Source organism: Thunnus thynnus, chromosome 20, assembly GCF_963924715.1.
Source record: "Thunnus thynnus chromosome 20, fThuThy2.1, whole genome shotgun sequence".
NCBI classification, from domain to species: Eukaryota; Metazoa; Chordata; class Actinopteri; order Scombriformes; family Scombridae; genus Thunnus; species Thunnus thynnus.
In genome coordinates this window covers 17,425,619-17,447,309 of record NC_089536.1, presented here as the reverse complement: position 1 = coordinate 17,447,309, position 21,691 = coordinate 17,425,619, and the positions used below count along the sequence as shown (strand labels likewise).

Sequence of the window (21,691 nt, the reverse complement as noted above, 5' to 3'; positions counted from 1 at the left end):
GGGGAGGTTCCAGGCGGTCCCCAGCTAAAAGGGGAATAATGTATTTTCATTATAATAATTCCATCCATAAGTAGAACAATGACAGACTGTATGGCTAGTTTGGTCATGGGTTTCATACACTTTCTGTGATAAAACATCTAAAAGCAAAATCTTATCAGATTAGGGACCCTAGGACAAAATCTTATCAAATGAGGGTCCGTGGTCTAATTTAATCAGTTTAGAAGTCCTTGACGTGACGTACAGAACAGATAAGGGAAATGAAATGATTTGTAGTGCGTCACAAAAGTCTCAATACACTTACAAATATGACGAATTTATATAAAATAGACCTATACAAAAACAAAGCTGTGCAAAATATGAAATAATAAAAATGACATAAATGCAGCCCAAAAACTTTGTAACAAGTCTTTCAGAACTTGTTAATTAATTTAGTGAGAAAATCAGGTTGAAAATCGGTCCTGTAAACAAGTATTTGTGCGCCAAATCGGGATGAAAATGTGTGCCAACACTTCAAAAGTGCACCAATACCAGCTGTCTGTCACAGGTACTGCACAGAACAACAAAACATTAATGTGGTGATTACGGTCTCAGACTTGTTGATTAATTTTCTCGGCTCTCTCCCCGCCGCTGTGGCAGCTGTATCCATGGCAACGAGATAAACCAGAGTGTCCAGTTAATCTGTTGTTGTGTTTGTTTATGTTTCTAGGATGTTTTTCTTAGAGATTTTACTGGCTCCTCAGGAGATGTGTTGTAATGCCGCGACGTTCAGTGATGCACCTTGGGTAAGACCCGGTTTTTCTCGGAAGCTTTAGGGCAATTTGTGGTGATAACTGCGGCTTCCGTGTTACACTGTTTACGCCTGGCTAAACGATGCAGACTGCTGACTTTTGGTAAATGGACCGGCAGCAGCAGGGCATCACCTTCCTGTTTATCTCTTCTCTCACGTTTCAGCTGTAACATTATAGGCCTGGCATCTCCATAAAGCAGTCATGCAAAGCTTGCCTTGTCCCCGAGACTGCTTGTCCATACTGACTGAGCTGTGCAGTGCAGTTTAAGAACATTATCCCCTTTTAATCCACTTTGCCTTCTGCTACATGCAGGTGAACAGACTGTCAGATGGAGCAGGGTGGCACAACCAAACACCCGCTCCCATGTTTAATTGCTCCAAGTGCTCTATTTATTTGGACACTGAATCTCTTCTCACTCTGAACACTTTCATCGTGCATTTCATCTGTTGTTTTTGAACATCCTTCATTATTTTTTGATTACTCTGTAATTAGCAGTGAGTCTTTGCTCTTCACTCAAAACATGGAGGAACCAGATATACGACAACAGAAGCTGGACAATCAGGTAAAGAACTACAATCATAGCTGTGTGATGTCATTTACACATAAAATATCACATATATGTTTATTTCAAAATTGTGCAAGAATAATTTTAAAATGAGTCACAATCATCTTTTTACATTTAAGTTGATACGGTGCATGTTTACTCTATGTTTTCATTGTTTTAAAGATAAATACTTATGTTCCATGCTGACAGTGGAGCAAACATTCTGTTTTAAATTAAAAAATGATGCTGAGCTTTGCAAAGAAATAAAGCTTTCTTGAGTCTGATGAGGTCATGGCTACCTGTGTGTGTCAGAACCACCTGCTGTTTGGAGCCACTGCTCAACATTAAGTCACAATCTTGTTACAGTGGGTACTATAGTTTAGTACTAATTAGTTTCAAGTAGAGCACTTTATTAACACCTGATACCAGAAAGATCAACAGCAGTATACCAATACTGACAGTATTAATCCTAAATTAATAGGAATGGTAGTAATAGGAAACAGTAATAATGATGCATTCCTCATCAAGTTTCTATTTAGAATTACCTAAATTACAGCAACCAACATAACTTAACTTATAACTTAATATAATTTAATGAATTATCTACTGGTCTGGTCCATTTTTCATTAAAACAGTAATAATGTTTAAATAATAGAATATTGGGTTATAGTTAGAATTTGGTTCATAAAATCTGTAGTGTATGTACCTTAAGGTCAGGTCAGTTTTTCATCATAGGCATTAAAAAAGTACAAGCAATTAAATGCTCTTGCTTGCACAGCTTTTCACCTAACCAACAATATATACTGTAAACGCGAATGATAAAAATACTGAAGTGAAAAGATTTTTAAAAAAGAGTCCAGTTGTGGAGCTATTGCAATATCTAAAATCTAATCTCTCCTACAGAGAACCCTTTTGATGAAGAAGCAGCAAAAGAAACGGGCTGATTCTCAAATGGTGGTAGCCAATCGGGATCCTCGCCAAAAGAACCGAAAACACAAAGCTGTCAAATCAGATGAGACACCTCTCTTGATCTGCCAATCCCTGAGCAACACCTCCCTCAGTGGTTAGTATTGGAATAATGTCATGATCAAATCCCACAGTATGGCCTAATTCAAACATTTAATAAAACCGTTTGTTTTTTTATTTTGTGTCCTGGAGATCAAGTTGAATACGCCCATGATAACCCGCTGGATGAGATCACGCTGGGCGAATGTGACCTGACAGCAACCTTGACGCTAGATGAGATGCCCTCAGAGAAACCTGTTATTCCAAAGAAAATGAACATAGAGATCGACAAAGAGCCTGAGGTGAAATGTGAAGTGGAGAATGATCCCCAGGTGGAGGGGAAAAAGACAAAGAAGAAAGAGAAAAAAGAACAAGCCAAACGTAAGAATATGAAAAGCACAATACATACATGTACATTTTGGGGCCTTGGTGGTCTGGGACCTTACATGAACAGCAATTAGTCCACTAATGTTCTATGTTTTCATGAGCACAACACATAAAACGAGGAGATACTTTGCTTTAATAAATTATTCACTGCTTTTTTTCAGAAGTGGAGCAGAATGACGAAAAGGAGAAAGAGAAGGACAAAGACAAGGAGAAGAAAGAGAAAAAAACTAAAAAGAAGGACAAGACGAAGGAATCCGAAGATACACAGAAGACAAACAAGACGACAAAACAAGAGCGTAAAAGTAACAGCAGTGTTTGTGAATTTATTAATAATAAATCAGCTCTCTGCATATTAGAATGTATAGAAATGTTTTTCCTGACTCACAATGTTTCACATTGAGCTTTCACATTAATCTGGCTGTTAGTATTACACACATTTCAGTTTGTAACCATATAAATACACAACATAAGTATGTAACAGCTTTTACAGCATTTAAATGTCTCTTCTTTCACAGAGAAACACTTACAGGAAGATTCAACCCCTGACATAAACTCAGGGGTGGAGGCGGCAAAGAAGAATAAACACGATGAAAGTGAAGATGAAGAGGAAGACAGCTCCCAGAGGCTTGTCGCTCAATCAACTAAGAGGAAAAAACAACTCGACACGTGTGAGTAACTGTCTGTGCTGAGACACTTTATGATCATGATGCTGTTAAAAAAAAAAAGAAGAGTAATATCATGTGTGTTATTTTTACAGCCAGGTGCCAAATAAGCGATGAGCACAAAGACGAGGAAATTCAGGAGAAGGAGAAAAAAGAAAGAAAGACAACCAAAGGAGAGAAAACTACGCCGAGTCTAGCTTCCCTTAACTCGAACTACAGGGAGACTTCATCTTCAAGCAGTGACTCTAATGACAGAGTGAGACATCACAAGTAAAATAATCTTAACTATTTAGAGTATAGTCAAAAGAAAATGAGGTGAGTATGCACCTTATTCTGATTCAGCAGTTAAAATGATGAGAGGTGAAATCATTCTCAGTGTGTTATACTCTTCGTCATTTCAGCCAACGTCTCCAATATCAGTGGAGGATCTTGAGAAGTTTGCCTTGCGTCCTGCCCCCAAAAACACAACGATCCAGTGTAGGGTCACCAGGGACAGGAGCGGTGTGGAGAAGGGCATTTACCCAACTTATTACCTCCACATGGAGAAGGAGGACGGCAAGAGGGTTGGTACTTTCTCAAAAAAGTTGAACAATCATTTTGAATTTAGATTTTAGCCCTAATAATATGGACTGCTGTCAGGTTTCTATCTAAATTCTCTTTGTTGTTTTGATCTATTCTGCAATTTGTTTTCCATTGTGCCACCACCAAGGTGTTTCTAATGGCAGGCAGGAAAAGGAAGAAGTGCAAAACATCCAACTATCTCATCTCCACTGACCTGACAAATCTGTCCAGAGACACCAACTGCTACATAGGAAAACTAAGGTATGCGTCTGTTTTGTTTCTACCTTGTGAAAGAAGACTCAACTGATTTAATTTGTGATCTTTTTCTGGTATGATCTGGTATAAATAAACTATGAAACTCCAGATTTTTGGTAACTTTCACATTGTAACTGCAGGTAAAAAATTACATGGCCTCTCTTTGTTGTGGCAAAATTCTCCAACATCTTTAGATTATAAAAACCTTTCAAAATCCTTTTAAATACTGAAAAAAAATGCATTACTGCCAAGCAAAAACAAGCAGCTCTCAATCATTTATATGTTGTTGTTGACAGCAGGAAAAGCACAGGTGTAACCAATAACATTGATTGATGAGTTCATTTTAGAGTCCCAGTGAGCTTGTCCAGTGTGCCAGCATGCACAACACCAGCACCCTGGAACTACAACACCTGGGATGTAATGCATAAGTCATTAATATGCAATGATGTGTCAAAATGTCTGCCGTGCAAAAAGCCTACCAACTGGTTAATTGCATTCATCTGTCATCCAGGAGGTGTAAACTGGTCCCTGATAGGCTAAACATGCTGTCTTCCTTTAATTTATTCCCTTTAGTGAGCCTACTTTGTTCTGTACAAAGTGCAGAAGAGGCCTTTAGCAAGTGTACAAGGGGCAAGAGATCAACTGATGTTGAAACCAAACAGTCCTCACAACTAACAGACATTGCTATGAAACAGACCTTTTTCACAGCAGACAGTTTGACATGTCATAGCAAGAAAAACACAGATGCTATTCATAACCTTAAAGATCCCCTGCAGATATGTATTGAGACATATAAAAATACTCTGCTTGAAACAGTAATGTGTGTCTGATATGATTTTCCCACAATAAAAAGCATATGTACCACTTTAAAATCCCTAAAATGGCATCCACTCCCTCTCCCTCAGTGTTATTTAAGTGGGGGACTTTAATAATAATGCTACATGACATTTAGGTGTTCACTCATGCACTATAGACCCTTTTCACAGCAGACATTTGACTTGTCAAAGCAGAAAAAAGCACAAGTGTAAACAACAATATTAACAATGGCTCCATTCCATTAATTGTTCCAGTAAGCCTTGTCAGTAAGTGCCCATGCACAATACCGGGCTGCAGGAACTGGCTCACCCTTTACACCTGTGCTTTTGCGGCTTTGACAAGTCAAAAGGGTCTGTTCTCTATATAATAGATACTAATAGACAATAGTTGAATCTACAGTAAGCAGTAAATTGAGATTTTGGACACTTACTAACCCTCATCAACTTTGCACCATAACTAACAAGTGTCATAGTGTCTCACGACTGTGATTGTGGTGCATTTTATTGGGGGATGGGATAGCAGAAAGTAGTGTACATGCCACAAACACTTTTTTTTTTGTTGCACTGAGGGATTTTTTGAGGGCACTATTGTGTGTATAAATTCCAGAATAATAACTCAGTAAAATGGTGGACAAATATAATGATATATAATACAGTAAAATATAGTGCAATATGTAGTATATTGGGATTTCAGGCATTCAGACCCAGTTCCAGTTCCTGGAAATATACCAAAATGGAATGAATCTGTTAATAATGTGATTATTTCCACCTGCTTTTCCTACTATGAAAGTCCAAATGTCTGCTGTGAAGATGATCTATGAAAGGAAGCTGTTGCCAAATTTGAAATGATAAAATTGCTTTCAGCCTCTATTTTTTCACTTCCACTTGTCCCTAATGTAACATTGTAAACTTTGGAGGCAATTTTGTTTTTTTGTAACCATGGTTCTTGATCATACTGCACCTACAGCTAATGACCTGTGCAAGTGGAACATAGCATTTTATAGGGAGAGAAAAAAAACAGGGAACAAGAGAGGATGTTAATGCACTTGCTTAAACTGGAACCAAATGTTTTCCAATTTTATTTCTTGTTCTGTAATTAAGGGACACATAGAAGCAAAAATTTGCACTCCAAGGCTGTTTTTTATTCTTAATTTCATTTTCACCTTTTACCTGACACAGATGACTTGTTCTTTTTCTTGACTCAGTCATCTCTGAATCATTTATGAGATGAGTCTAATATGTTTCAGGTCCAATGTCCTGGGTACAAAATTCACAGTTTATGATGGTGGAGAAAACCCTGAGAAGAAGCCTTTCATCAAAGAATGTGAATCAGTGAGGCAAGAGCTGGCAGCAATTTGCTATGTGAGTCTAACCTCATTATATACACTCAACACACATACGCAGCATATCAACAAATAAAACCTGTAACACAATCAGTTGTCATGTTCCAGGAGACGAATGTTCTGGGATTTAAGGGTCCTAGGAAAATGACGGTGATCATCCCTGGCATGCTGGATAACGGTGAAAGAGTGTCCATTCGTCCAAAAAATGTACGTTTGAAAACTAATATTCAGATGATAAAACCTGTGATGATGTAGGTTACGTTTGAAATACTTTAGGTGAACTGAAATTTTCTCCAGGATCTTGAGACCCTACTGGTCTGCCACGCCAACGGTACCACTGACAAACTGATCACCCTGGTGAACAAATCCCCAAGCTGGAACGAACAGACTCAGTCCTACGTGCTTAACTTCCACGGGCGTGTCACCCAGGCCTCTGTCAAAAACTTCCAGATCATCCACCCAGACAACGGTAAGATGAGACTGACTTGTTGCCTCTCTTCCTCTCTCATCAATAAAAATGGCTGCCTTGTCTACGTTCATGACTTCACCGGTATCCGTCTCAATTTGATCTCTTCCAGATGAATACATAGTGATGCAGTTTGGACGTGTTGCGGACAACGTCTTCTCCATGGATTACAGTTTCCCCATGTGTGCTCTTCAAGCCTTTGCCATCACCTTGTCTTCCTTTGATGGCAAACTGGCCTGTGAGTGACCCATGCTGGTATGCCTCAAGTGCTTAACTAGATCCCTGATCTAGATAGAATAATAAAAAAAATGTACATGTTACTATACCCATAATTTTCAACAGGGACATTTTGAATGTTTTGTATCCTGGTGCATCATAATACTTTGTATATACTCAATAAGGACAAAAAATGTGTGTACAGACTTAGACTTCAGAGGAGACTTGTTTTATAGGTACAGTATTATTTTACCACTGATTTTATATTCAAGTGGAAGCAAAGTAATGTAAGTTAGTAAAAGTTAATCTAATTATCTTTCTTTTTTACATTTGCCAGATGTGTAAAGGATTCGTGCAATTAAAATATTGAGGACAACTGTGTAAACACTACCAGTGAAATATTAAATGAAAATAAAACAATGTTTGCAGGTCTGGGAATTGTTATTTCTTTTATAAACACTGCATGTGCTTCAGAGACTGTGTGTGTTTTAAAGGACAAGTTCACAATTTTTCAAGTCTGTCCTAAAACAATAATTAGGTGCCCAAAAGAACATTAAAACTTGCTGCAACCATTCCTCCTGTTCATACTGACCCCTCATAATGCACTTTCACTGTAAGTGAATTGTGAACCTATCGTTTAATATCATATTATTTTTCTTTGACATGGACTAGTTTGCTCTTCTCCTTAAATGCCATCAGTCTCAGCAGATTCGCCCAAAATCTTGACAAACACAACATCTTTATCAGCAATCTGCACATTCAAATGTGACATCTCCCTATTATCTTTAGAGTCTTTATCACAAAGAAGGAAACATTTTTTTTATCAAAGTACTAAAAAAATAACCTATCCATATCAGATATAGAGGAACTGCAACAAGTTGCAGATAGAGCCAGCCATGTCAGGGTTTCTGCTCTTGCACAATATTGACTTGAAAATATTTCCATCTCACAAGAGCTTCACAGTCACGTATTCATTGCTTCACACGGGGGGACAGAAAGTCATTCAGGTTTCAGCTAATAATAATAGGCCTCTGTTACGCTCTGTGGTAAAGTCAGATGATCACAAGTGTATGTAAGATATTTTTAATAGCAAAAACCCATATTAAACTGAAACTTCTGTTATCTCAACATGACTATCTGCTTAGTAACATGCAGTGTTTACTTGCTTCCTGTTCAAATGCTCTTGAAGACTAAACAAATTACCTTGTGAGAGTTGTGTTGTTTTGACCTTTGCTAGTAGCTTTTTGCAGCATGCTTCATGAGTGATGAATTTGGAGAGAACAGTCTTGCAAAATGCATGTAATAACACATCTTTTTTTTTGTAATCAGATTTAAAAAGCTTAATCAGTAGGCTTAAACTGAACTGGCATGCGGTGTCAGCCTGCTGATAATGTCTCTTGATTCAAAGCTGATTACTGTATGCACTTTGTACATAGCACGGTGAAATGTGGTCTTTGGATCAATAAAACAGCATGCGTTCACAATGCTCAGAGGAAAAGACATAAACTGAGCCTTCACTGTCAACTCTTATCTTACTGAATCACCACAACACGCGAGCAACATTCAGCTGATCTTGTCACTTGCTCTACACATTGCACAACACTCTTGTATATTGCACAATAATGAACATATGCCAATTTCAAGTTACGCTACCTAGAACCACCGATATGTTTTGTCCTATTGTATTTCACATTATTTATTTCTTTAGGCATTTTTAATCATTAAAACTTGTTTTATGTATACACATGTGTTTTGTCAGTTCAGTGTAGTAATAGTGCCACAAGGGACATTTTGGATGGACACACCTGGCTGGACTAGTGAGGTAAAATCTCTTTTTTTTCCCCAAAATAGTTTATAATGTTATGTTCAGAGCATTTGAATATAATTGTTCCTTATGTACAGTTGCAGTCATAAGTTTACATACACTTGTAAGAGACAGGTACATACTGGCAGTAATGGGATTGGATAATAAGTATTTCTGCCACTGTTTTTTCTGTTAACAGTGATTTGAAAACACGTCCTTTTTCACAAAAAACTTTCACTAATCTGAGTCCTCAGACAATAAAACAAGGTCTAATGGGAGCACAGCTAGTATTTGGTTGCATGTCCTACCACCTCAATCAGCCATTTTTGGAAGCCATCAACATGCTTCTGTCAGAAATCTGGTTGGATCTTTGACTGCTCTTCTTGGTAGAATTGGTAGAGTTCAACCACTTGGTTTCCTTGTGTGGACATATGAATGCTGAGGTAATCTTCCTCATTATTCCATTCAGTTTATGCAGTTCTACCAGCGGCCCCAAAAGCAGGATACTGCCCTCCACATGCTTCACAGTAGATACATTCTTGGGGTTGAATGTTTCACTTGTCCTCTTCCAAACATGCATCTTGGCATTGTGGCCAAATAGTTCCATTCTTGTTTTATCTGAACCCAAAACACTCATCCACAAGGTTTCTTGTTTGTCCATGCGATCGGCGACAAACTTGAGTCAAGCTTTATGGTGCTGGTTTTGGACGCAGGGCCTTCTGTCTTTCACAGGAACTTTTCAGGCCACATAGAAGACTCACTTGACCAAGGAAAGTGACACCTGTGTTTCAGCAGTTTCTTATATTTTCATAAGACGAGAACAGAAAATGTACAAAATGTGTTTCTTTGTGACATTTTTTTGTGGCAAAAAAAGTTTTGTAGAAGTCATTGAAATCAATTAAGTGCCATGCTTCTTACATGCATATGTAAACTATGCAACTGTATAGAGGCAGACAGTAAATAGTTGAAAGATCGATGATGTACAATATGGACCAATTTCAAAATGTATTGTCCCAAAACTGAATCTAAGCAGAAATCAAAGCTTCCTGTGAACTGAGTTACATTCAGGTACATAACCAATCTCCATAGAAACGACTAGGTTTGATGGTATTTCATGAGAATGAAGTCTATTTTAAATCATTGTAATTTAAGGAATATAACATTTAGCAGACATTGGTAGACTCTCTTCCCACTCTGCAAATTTTATTAGTGATTATAAAGGACATACAGGAGCATTTTTGTGTTATTTTTTTGTTTTTAGAACTTGAGAGAGAAACTTGTGCAGTAGTTTTTTTCACCGTTGCATGTGTATTTCTGGTGTTTTATCAACCCATCTATCAGTCAAAATCTATCTGACCACAGGACTTGTATGACATGAATGTTTTGCAGCTTTGCACCAAGGTTCCCTCAGACACGTAAAGAAATCTCATAAACACTGAAAAGAAAGTATTTAGATGTATAAAAGTTCTTAAGAGTGGAACATAAACGGACTCTAAACATTTCAGATTTATAAAATATTTAATTTATTTCATTTATACTTTGCTGTCTAAAGCAATTAAAATAAAGTTTGATAACAAAATTGACTTGCTTATCCAATTTTTATGTAAAGACATACCAAACTCAGAGCACAGTACGAGAGACTGTGTGGTTGTGAGGTGAGAAGCTGCAGTCTTATGCCTTTTGCACACTTTCCATTTACAACTGCTCTCTTAAAAAAACACATCCTCTCCCAGACATGTGAGTGATAGCTATCACCGTGAAGAGGCTGAGTGACACCTCCCACCTCTGGTCTTCATTAAAGAAGGTTCTTACTTCATCGAGACTTCTCGGGGCTGAGATGATGTCTGAGTCAGCAGCTGGTGTGATGGATCTGACCTCTATACCGAGGCTGAACTTGATGCTGCTGGTCGTGTTTCTGCTCGTTTCTCCCAACATCGTCTGTCTCCATGGACATTCTCTTACAGGTTATGTCTCTACCACTGTTTCCTGTTTTTAAAAATCTGAAAATTATCCAAAAAGCTTATAGAGATGCTTTTGCACAGAGCCTTTGTTGACTTTATTGCTGACTTTAATTGTTTGGAAAGGACCTCAGCCATGGTCCATTTGACCTTCAACCATTTTTGGAGAAGGCTGACATGCACTATCAAGGGAAAAACCCTTAATTGTTATAACCAGAGAGTTCATGGTGTAATGTGTAAAAAACCTATAAACATCTATTAATTTAATCAAACATGTTGGTAAGTCATTAATAAATGTTGCAGTTTTATTTTACATTGAACCATTAAAGGTATTAAGTCTATCTGAAAATAATACTCATATGCACATTGAAAACATTATTGGTCACTGTAATAAAACTGGCTGTATAGATATAAAACAATTTCAAATGAAGATGGTAAAGAAGTTTTTCTTCTGTGTAAAAATGACTGAAGTTAATATGAGGCTTCAGTCAGAAGCCGCGTAATAACTTCAGCTGGATTTTTTTTTTGTCCGCCATGAAATTGCTTTAGGAGGGGATCTCTTTGTGAATAGTATGACCAGGCCAAACCTTTTCAATATACATACGGGCATGTGAGTATTGTTTTAAGACAAGTGTGCAGCTTTACATGTTTGTAAGTCATAGTCACCCATAAAGCCTGCCGTTTTAGATGTTATTAAGTCTTCAGCAATGATTATTGGACTGAATGGTACAGAAGAGAAGGAAGTCAAAGAGTCCATGGAAGGTGTCTTTCTTGATATATTTATAAAATAACAATGAAGACAAAGAGGATATTCTCCAACCAGAGGCATTTAACAGAAGTCTATATTGTTATGCTGTAGACTTTATTGGAATTGTAGGATGCAGGTTTTTTGAAATTGACTCAAAATAGGGGCTAAAAGTCAGGATTTATCTGCCTCTACTGCTTTGAATCCATCTCTCACAAGTCCTCCCACTTTATGAAACTGCAATTCAAAAAGTTGAAACGTTTAATGGTTTGTGAATGATCTCTAATACATTAATAGATGATTTGTTAACTGTGAACAGTCATAAGTAACAACTTAGTGGAAAGATAAGTGGTATAATCAAAGTCAGTGTCTGGGCTCATCTTAAAGTTAACAATACAAAGTAACACTTTTGAAAATTGATAATTTGTGTCCGGATAGTTGTGTAGCAACTCTGAACAGTCCAAATGAAACATTACCTGTGTGTTTTCCAGTTGTGGACCACCATCTTCACTGTGTGAATGATTACCTGTCCAACATCAGCTGCTCCCTGACCATCGCACCATCAGAAAAAACTTCAGACAGCAACAGCTCCTACTGGCTCAAAATCTCATATACCGAGTGAGACATTTTTTTACTGGAACAAATTATTGATGAGTTTAAATGTGATGATGACATTGTGTTTCTTTACTGCTTCTCCTCTCCTCAGATTCAGAACGCAGGACTTTGTGTGCATGCTAACAAACACCAATGGGGATTATTTCTGTACCGTTAAAGTGCGTGATGATGATGACTGTTTTACGGATTTGGATGTCTTTGAAATATCACTCTGTCACAACCAAAGTAATGGGTCTCAAAGCTGCGAACAGCTGGATGAAACATATCAGCCATTTCAGAACAGTAAGGAGCATAATGACATCTGAACATACAAAACACACACATATATAGTATATATAAAAAATACAAATGTCTGCCTTTTTAAATCTGCATCTGGAGTTTCTTTACTGTGTCCTCTCATCAGTTAAACCAAACCCACCGTGCTGCCTCACAGTTAGCCAAAACTCAAGGCAACACCACTTCACCTGGAATAGCACCTATGAGAAATACGATCAGACCAGCCTGGTCGATGATCTGGATTATCAGCTCCATTTCTACAAAAGACAAGACAAAGATGATGTAAGTTCCCATTAACACATCGTTTTAGGAAACAGTTTTGGTCTATCGAAGATGTAAATGAGACACTACCACGACTTCATCTGTGGCCACCATCTCAGTCTAGCGATGGTCTGTGGGTGATGAGAAACCCATAGGTCTTTCCCACCAAAGACATTTTGACTTGTCATAGATAAAGACATGCTAAACTAAGAACATAATGATGGCTTTGTTCTGCTTTAGTGTCTCACTAAACATGGCTGAATTATGTGAATTAGATTTTAAAATTCAATCAATTGAAGGGTTCAAGTAAAATACCAGTTGGACTGTACTTTTCCTGCTATGACATGTCAAAACATCTGCTGTTTAAAGTCTATGACAAGATAAAAATACTAATAAAGCAGTTGAGATGACTTTTTTCATTTGTTTTTTTAAACATCATATGCTCTGTGGGATCGATTTGTCTTTTTTTTTTTTTTTTTTAACCAGTAATTAAGAGGCACAAATGGGTTTCATTAGATCCTTTCCTTCCAGGTGGTATTTCATCCAATCAACACAAACAGTAAGAGCTATTCTATGGATGATCACATATTTGTGCCAAACACTGATTACGGTGCAAGAGTACGGTCCAGCCCCAACAAGGCTCATTTCAAGGGAGAGTGGAGCGAATGGTCCTCTGAGGTTCACTGGACAACGAAGGCACCCTTGAGCGGTGAGTCTCGCCCCAAAATAGACAGCCAACTCAATTTATACAGTTTCCCCACAAGTTTGCTCTTCTTTATTGTCACTCTGTTTCCCCACACAGATTTCTCAACTTTTGCCATTGTTTCTGGACTGAGTATGAAGGTGTTCATCCCCATATTTGTGATAGTGCCACTCATCTTACTTTTGTGCTATGCTCGAATTAAAAAGTAAGGTCTTCCTCCAGCTTTCTCCTCAGCACATCCCAAGCACAGTACTGCAAAAGCCATTTCCTAAAACCAGATAATCTTTATATTCCTCACACTTACAGATGGAGGCAAAATGCCTTTATCCCAACTCCAGCACCCTATTTCCATACCCTATACAGTGACTGCCAAGGAGATTTCAAGGTAAGGCTTGGCGCATGAAATACTGATGATTATCTCCAGGGAATGTTCCTAAACATGACTGTGATTACAGAGCTGGGTGGTTACACAAGAAAACACGGCAGACATGCTGAAAACTGAGGAAACACTCCACATTTACACCCTCACCAAGTGTGCAGATGTGCAAGAGGAAGACTGTCCACCCCACTTTCACCAGCAGCTTATGGAGGGCAGCGCATACAACAACATAACTAACCCAGGCTGCGATCCTTCTCTACTGGGCGTCCCGTACGCAGTGAGCACCATAGCTCCACTGTCATCTTCAGGGAGCCTGCTGAAAAATCTGACCTTCAGCTTTCAGCCCGAGAGCCCTGCTGAAGGAGACTCAGGGTGCTGGCTCTGCAGCGACACATCCCTCGAGAAAGACCCTCCCTGGTACTGCAATGAGTACTGTACCTTGAGCGCCTTCCAGCAGCCTGGTCCGGTCACAGCAGAGTGCCATGGGAGCCCCTCAACAAGATCTTGCTCAGCAGAGATTATCAGAGTGGATGCCTTTGGGCAAGCATAAACTGATATGTTTTTATGTAAAGACAGTAAAAGTATGTGAAGATGTAGTTCAAGCTGTAAATGACCAAATGCTTCACTTTTGCCTTCACAGTACAGGAGATAGTTGGCTGTTAAGAAGTGATTTAGTGGGCATGAATTTGTAAAATATTTCTTTACCACCATGCATACTGCAGATAATATATAAAAGATTAATCATTAATATTTCTGCTACCATAAAATGCTTAAATTGCATATAGGAACTGTAAATATTTTTCAGATTTGAAGAAAAATGCATTTTGCCTACAAATTTCCATCACTGAATTGTAATAGCTTGCTTTGTTTATGATAGATGAAATATTAAGTAAACCTTACTGTATAGTTTAATCATTTAATAAATAAAATGCAAGACATTTGTAGAAAGTTTTATTTACGCCAACACATACATGAACAAAGCACCATATAACCTTAAAGTCTGATACAGAAGTAAGCCTACCTGCCTCAGTCATTGTGGCCATCTTTATTTAATCCATAGCAAACACTCTGAATAACAAAAACACAGCCAAGGCAGCAGATTCTATCATATATTACAGCATGCTGAATAGAAAACCTGGGAAAGAGAATTAGACAGAGCCATCTAGAGACACTAGTGAGATACAACAGTATAAAAGTGCCATTCATTATACAGCAGTTGAAATACTGACAATGAAATAAGCTAATTTTACATTAAATTTATGGAAAATAAAAAGGGGGAAACATAAAGGAATAGACCCTGTGAAAGAGAAAAATAAAACAAAAAGACATTTTTCTTCCTTGGACATTGATGACAGCCAGCTTGCATGGAGTTGATGAAACTGGTACCGAGCTGTGTCCCTTGCACCACATAAGACAATTAATGTTTAAAAAGAAATGACCAGGGTGCTGAAGCACCCCTCCCCTCCCAGCATTATGCGCCAACTGGCGATTAAGAACAAAAATTGATAGGTCAGAGGAGAGCGGATGGCACAGAATGTGTGGAGTTTAAATAGAAGTCTTTAAGCAAGTCCCGATGTGAGAGGAGCACATTCATTGAGACCGAGTGGGGAGGTGATTCTTGTTAAACCCATTCCTTCTGCCGCAGCGGAGCAAGTCTTCGCCCTTATGAGGGGGAGAATTTTTTGGCTTGTGCTCGAACTCTTTTTTCATATTCTACTCTGTTTTGGCTGGAAAAAGGGTTAAAAAAAAAAAAAAAAAAAAGAAAAAAAGTGGGGGGGTTATCATGGTCCTCCGATCCTTTACTCAAATCAGAAAAGATACATTTCCCATATTTTGACTAATAAGACGGGTTGAAAATCTTTGCACACAGAACAAAATGCATAAAACCTCCCTAAATGATCTTATATAACGTTTGTTTTTCAGGTTGTAAAGCTGGACACGTATTTTTGACAGGTATTCTACAGAGCTCTTTAAAGGATTATATTTTTGTTATCTTTGCGCACGAGCTATTTTCTGTTTGCAGAAGATATTTATTGCCTTCAGGTTTCAGATGTGAGGCAAATTAAGACTGAGCTGGAGAATTTACAGCTTTTATACCACATCAATGCCTGACAAACACTTCATTCTCATACTGTGGATTAAAAATAAACTGTGAAACATGGTGTAGCATACGGTTAAAACACATCCTGACCTCTAGTGCATGCACACGCGCTAACTCTACCTCAATCATTATTCTTCAGGATCATTTCTTCAAGTCTACATTTCAATATTTATAAGAAGCCTGAACTTTCGACTCCTAATCATCCTTGTCTGGCAGTTAAGATTGGCAGTAACAGTTGTTAACGACTGGTTGGTTATAAAAGACAATGGAAGAGAGGCACCAACAATACAACTTCTGCCTCTAGGTTTTGTAGTGTTGCTTTGGTAACAGCAACTGTCTTGTTCTCTACAAGCTCTCTCGACGACCACTCAGTTTGTCATGAACTGAAACCAGACTGAGGGTCTCTTGAACCAAAAGCTGATCTCAAAAAAAGTTATTACATGCTACAGACCTGGGATGGTCCAGGTGTAGCCCGGGCTCAGGCCACCTTCTAAGCCCTGACTGTTAGTGGTTGTAATGACGGTGTGTGACATGTTGCCAGTAAATAAAACCAGTAAATTAATTATAGAAACTGTAACGTCATCAGTCAACAGCGAGTCTCTGCTGTAGTTCATGTCATTCAGTTTTAGAGTGTGTGTGTTACACACTCTAAAACTGGCTGTGGCTGTAATGTTACTGTCTGTGCTGCTGTGTGCACGATGCGAATCATCTTGCGGCTATGTGTGGCACATGTGTGTAATTTGAGCGGCCAGCTGAAAACCGTCTGTTTTCAATCGGTGGCTAATTGATCGGTGCATCTATATTTGTAAATCTTCTAACAATTTTACATGTCAGTTTATGTATACAAAGATGAGAGATGAAAACAAGAAATCCAATGTCACTTACCAGTAGATTGTGTAAGCCTCTGCTTGGGCTGGATCCTGGATATTTGGCTCATTTAGGAGTTCCTGGATACCTAATAAGATCTGTAGGAAATTCAATAAATGAGACGAAGCTGGTTTTATAGATCAGCAATTTATCTGGTTTGAGTTTTTTCAAATGGCTTTTTATAATATCTTTGGGCTGCAAAACATCTGGGTCAGTTGCTCAACACTTTTATTAAAAAAAACAAAAAAAACAAAAACGGTCAGATCTTAATGGCAGATTAAAATGATACGTTGAATATCAAAATACTTGCTACACTCTGCAGGACATACGTCCAATCTTTCCTTTCAAGTTTTAACTGCCAAGATAGCTGAAAATTGCCACATTATAGTAGCCAGTAGATTTTATTTCTCATGCTTCCAAAAATAAAGTTGAAAGTTGATATAAGGAGGTGGGAAGAATGAGTGTGTTTTTTATTCATGAATTTAGAGACACACAATGTGACTCTAAAGTTATAAAAATGAGAAAAAAAAACAATGCTTGGCAATGCAAACCTGCTTTATTGTGATGGCTGGTCTCCAGTCCTTGTCCTCCTCTAGAATAGATAGGCATACTGTGCCTGATGGATACACATTTGGATGGAAGAGTGGAGGCTCAAATTTACCTGAAACACAACAAAATGTTAAGTGCACTTATGTTTGGGATCCATTACAAAATGTCAGACAACATAAACTCCAGAAATGTCACTAGACTTTTTCCCTGCATAAACTGACCGAACTGTTCCACTTAAAAGGCAACAGCTTGTGTGATGTTATTTTAATGTGACATTCAGACACCAATACTGCCCAAGATTCCTGTTGCTGGATATTAGAAGCATCACACGTCAAGAGTGTCCTAGTGTTGTGCAACCCCTTAGTGGTAACGTAACTCTCTGGATCACACAATTAGCCAGTACTGCATACAAGGTTACGAGATATGAGCAGCCAAACTGTCCAATTGACTTTCAAATGAACATTAAAAGGACGCATGTGTGAAGGCAACTACTGCTTGAGGCTGCAAACTAAAAATCCATCAGATATTATGAATCATAACAGACTAAAAAAACCATATGCCCAACAATGCATCAACATTATGTTTGCTAGTGCTGTGTCAACACAGGTTATTAAACCCATTGCAACTGAGGTTTCACACATGTCCAACATTGCTTCCGCTTTAGTATGAGAGAGTACATGTGGGTTATTCTAATAAACCACAGAGTTACCATAGGATTACTATTGAAACCCTTCAGCTGACTCTGGAAGACTTAGTCCTCGGCTACAAACGATCCACTTCATCACAACAATACTTTAATGTGTTTGAAGACATTTAAGATTCAGTTGGAGATCACAGATTACAAGACTGGATTTGGTCATCACAGTGGAGTTTTCAGAATCGATACATCCACAGGGACATTATAAAAGCTTGATGGCTCTTGTCTGGGGCGTCTCAAAGTTCCTTCAACTTCCTTGATGTTTTCATTCATTTAACATGGGCGTCATTGAGCCATCAAACCAACCCAGACAGTAACTCTGGCCAGCAGAAATTACACCTGATAATGAAAGATGCCCTTGAGGCTTTACATTCCAGATGAGGCCCTTTTCTGCCTAGTATTTGCTGTTAGAAACATCCAATTACTGAAAAATGCTGATAGATTTCTATTAAAAAAAAAGAAAGAAAGAAAGAAAGAAAGAAAGAAAAAAAAGGTACACCTAGTATCCACAGTTATTACAATAACACTTGTGGTTACACAGAAACACGGGCCAAAAACAATAACTCACATTTTGGAGGTGAAGAAGGATAGTCATCCTTGAACAACATGCGCAGTTTGAAAAGGCCTCCTTCCCACGGAGTCTGAGGAGACACACAGTCATTTGATTATCCTCTTAACAGAAACTCACATTCACACAAGCTAACACCAAAATGACTCTTAAAACCTTGTTATTATTGCCAGTATATTTGTAAAAGCAGGTTTAAGACTTGCTGTTCAAGCCATTATTAAGAATGATCAAGTTTCAAACCTATTTAGGTTTCTCAAATTTGAAAGCACAGTACTCTTGTAGGTGTTGGATACTTAAACTGGCACAAGATGACATGTAAGACATGCCTCTATAATTTTAATATGCAATAGAACTTTTATTTCCACAGATATGTCAAATCTTATAATGCTAGGAATCAAACTAGAAAAACACATTACCCCTTTCTTGCCAGGAATAGCACATTCCCAATTCATGAGATTCATGGTTCCATCTGGATTTTTTGTTGGTACAGCAACAAATCCCTGAGAAAATGAATAAGAGTGCAAACAGTAAAGATATCAATGTTTACAAGAGGACAATACACCATCTAATGAAAGCTCAAGAAGATCAGCATAGTGAAGCCAGAACAGGTGCAAACTTACAAAAGGATGGTCCTTCCGCCATGCCTTGCGCTCCTGGGCAAGCCGGCTCAATGCAATGCCAGACATGATTTGTGGACTCCTGTAATGAAAGAGAACGTCAGGTAAATTACATTAAACCACAACTGACATCAAGTCTGACTCCACAACATGGATTCACCCGAAATCCAAAACTTTGTGGAGAAGATGACTGCTTCGAAAACTTGACTGACTTTGTAATCATCATGCATGATGTTGTTTTGAGAGATGACACGATTATTCAATTGACAGAAAAGTTAATCAGCAACTAATCTGATAAATTGGTTAATTGATTAAGTTATTTATAAAGACAAAAACATGCAAAAACATTTGCGTGTTCCAGCTGCTCAAAATGTGAGAATTTGGTGCTTTATTATATTAAAAAAAAAAAAAAAAAAAAAAAGTTGGTCCAACAAAACCCACAGTTTAAAGACATCTTCCTTGAACTATAGGAAGGACTTTTTTTTCTCCACCATTTTCTCATTTTATAAATTTAATGATTCATAAAGTTATGAGTAATTTTAAGAGGAAAAATCTTCAAATTCTTTGATTCCAGCTTCTCAAATGTGAATATTTTCTGCTTTCTTTTGTCATCTAGGATAGTAAACTAAATATCTTTGGGTTGTGGACTGATGGTTTGGACATAACAAGATTTGTGGACGTCACCTTGGGCTGTGGAAAACCGCGACTGACATGTTTTTTTGTTGTTGACATTTTATGGACCAGACAATTCATTGATTAATATTGAGAATATAATTGACACATTAATCGATAATAAAAATATTGTTAGTTGCAGCCCTAGATATAAGCACACCACAGCTTCTGTTAAGCAAGCACAGAACAGCAAGGTGAATATCATCATATTCTTATAAATAAAGATAAGTTTGGCTCTTCCTACATTAACGTATGAGTCTAAGTGTGAATATAAACATATTGTAAAGTGAGCAACAACACTAATATCCCTGCATTAGAAGTTGAAAACCTGACAATATGCATGTAGTAAGCACCAGTCAAGAACTTCCTACACACACCTGCATCTACGTCAAGTGATTTAATTAGCTCCTATCCAGTTGAGAGTGTGATAAAACAGAAAATCACCTGGTTATAATTATGGCTGGGATAATCTCCTCCCCCTCCATGGCACATCATGGGGGGTTGTGTGATTGTGACCCAACTTATCCTATAATAAAAGCTAGCTTTACACCTAGTGTTGCTAGACCGTTTCAATGCACAACGTTAAACAGGGTTGTAATTAAGGCTTTTCATTAGCATATCTAATGATCTCTATAGCAACGATGCTTTGGAGGTTATGGCAACGAGGCAAAGCAACAAAACGGTACCGTTAAGTAGTAACTGTCCAAACAGCACTTACTAACTTCAAAGCAGCAGAGTTGTACTCTAACTAACGTTATATCATATCGTCAACATGAACCTAACATTAACTGGTTAAAACATGACAATAATATGGCTAAAAGTAACAGTTAAGACCGACATGTCTAGCACGTTAAGGGGCCAGCCAAGTTAGCCGGTGGTGTCATGTCCACACAAAACGCTTTACTGGTGTTTTGAAACTAAATGGGCTTAACATTGAATGTGTTTCATGCTTTAGTGTAAAGTTGCTGTGGACGCAAACGTTGACAAACTGACGCTTTCAAAGCTATTTGATTAGCAAAGCTAGCCGGTTAGCTAGACAAGCTAACTCATGTGCGCCAGAACCGTGCTAACGCTGTATTATTCCAACAGGCGCTGTTAGCGACGAACACGGCCTGATGCAGCACACAAATGCGCAAAAGCACTTGATTTGGATACATATCGGATGAGAGAAAAGTGAAAGCTGCCTTTTCTTCTAACGCTTAATAATATCTACTAGGGGAATAGCCAACAAGGATGTGAAATATCCTGCAGGAATAAACCATATCATAACCCATTAAAGAATAGAGACAAAGAACGCCAGAGCTAAAAAGGCGCACATTTGTGCTTTACCAAACTAGCGAAAATGGCGCAAAACGAAGCGGGTAAAATGTCATAATACACGACAAAATTAACATGTTCCGTAATGAAGGTGTCCTCCTACCTTTCAGTGTGGCTGCTGGCTCTGGTAATTAAGCGAAATGAATTAATCGTGATCAAATCCCGTTAAACCTTGTAAAGTTTCCCTCCTGAAAAACCACCCGCTCCGACTCAAGCCAGACAGAGACAGCGGAGCGAAACAGTCATCCGCCAATTACTTCCGTCTTTGCTTAAGTACCCCTAGGAAGATCAGACTGCACGTTTATATGTTGACGGTTTGTGTCTTTTTTAACTGTCACGGATTTGGCCAAAATATTTTATCTGGTTACTTTTTTATTAGTTTCCATTCCATTCGAGCAGCATAGCTTTTGCTGATAGCTCTCAGTGCATCACACAAGCACATTTCGGTTGGTGAAGATCATCTTGGCTTTGCGGTTGTTGCTCTTCGCTCATGCGCAGTGCGACTGCCCAACGTTACTTG

At 38.2% G+C, this 21,691-nt stretch overlaps 3 protein-coding genes across 7 annotated transcripts; 2 read left to right on the top strand and 1 right to left on the bottom strand.

Moving 5' to 3' along the window:
• Nucleotides 1-633: 633 nt before the first annotated feature.
• Nucleotides 634-7,474, top strand: si:dkey-220f10.4 (tubby protein). 5 transcript variants are annotated; one of them, XM_067576599.1, is made up of 14 exons: nt 635-782; nt 1,281-1,350; nt 2,236-2,395; nt 2,491-2,718; nt 2,886-3,026; nt 3,240-3,392; nt 3,482-3,642; nt 3,788-3,949; nt 4,096-4,208; nt 6,265-6,379; nt 6,469-6,567; nt 6,658-6,829; nt 6,939-7,064; nt 7,380-7,474. In XM_067576599.1, exons 1-14 carry the CDS (start codon nt 754-756, stop codon nt 7,385-7,387), a joined length of 1,737 nt encoding a protein of 578 aa, XP_067432700.1. In that variant the 5' UTR covers nt 635-753; the 3' UTR covers nt 7,388-7,474. The 5 variants fall into 5 exon arrangements, with proteins under 5 accessions (XP_067432701.1, XP_067432700.1, XP_067432699.1 ...); XM_067576598.1 differs by having other exon boundaries at nt 6,939-7,081; XM_067576600.1 differs by having other exon boundaries at nt 634-782; nt 2,889-3,026; nt 6,939-7,474.
• Nucleotides 7,475-10,589: 3,115 nt separating this feature from the next.
• On the top strand, nt 10,590-15,056 carry LOC137171725 (interleukin-21 receptor). The gene is made up of 8 exons (XM_067575799.1): nt 10,590-10,810; nt 12,041-12,167; nt 12,256-12,446; nt 12,568-12,722; nt 13,233-13,410; nt 13,504-13,609; nt 13,711-13,789; nt 13,860-15,056. Exons 1-8 carry the CDS (start codon nt 10,684-10,686, stop codon nt 14,331-14,333), a joined length of 1,437 nt encoding a protein of 478 aa, XP_067431900.1. The 5' UTR covers nt 10,590-10,683; the 3' UTR covers nt 14,334-15,056.
• On the bottom strand, nt 14,722-21,593 carry ube2ib (ubiquitin-conjugating enzyme E2Ib). Its single transcript, XM_067575800.1, has 7 exons — nt 21,275-21,593; nt 19,186-19,264; nt 18,982-19,065; nt 18,566-18,638; nt 17,303-17,412; nt 16,770-16,849; nt 14,722-15,510 (listed from the first exon to the last, which is right to left on the bottom strand). Exons 2-7 carry the CDS (start codon nt 19,249-19,251, stop codon nt 15,447-15,449), a joined length of 477 nt encoding a protein of 158 aa, XP_067431901.1. The 5' UTR covers nt 19,252-19,264; nt 21,275-21,593; the 3' UTR covers nt 14,722-15,446.
• Between the last annotated feature and the right edge of the window lie 98 nt (nt 21,594-21,691).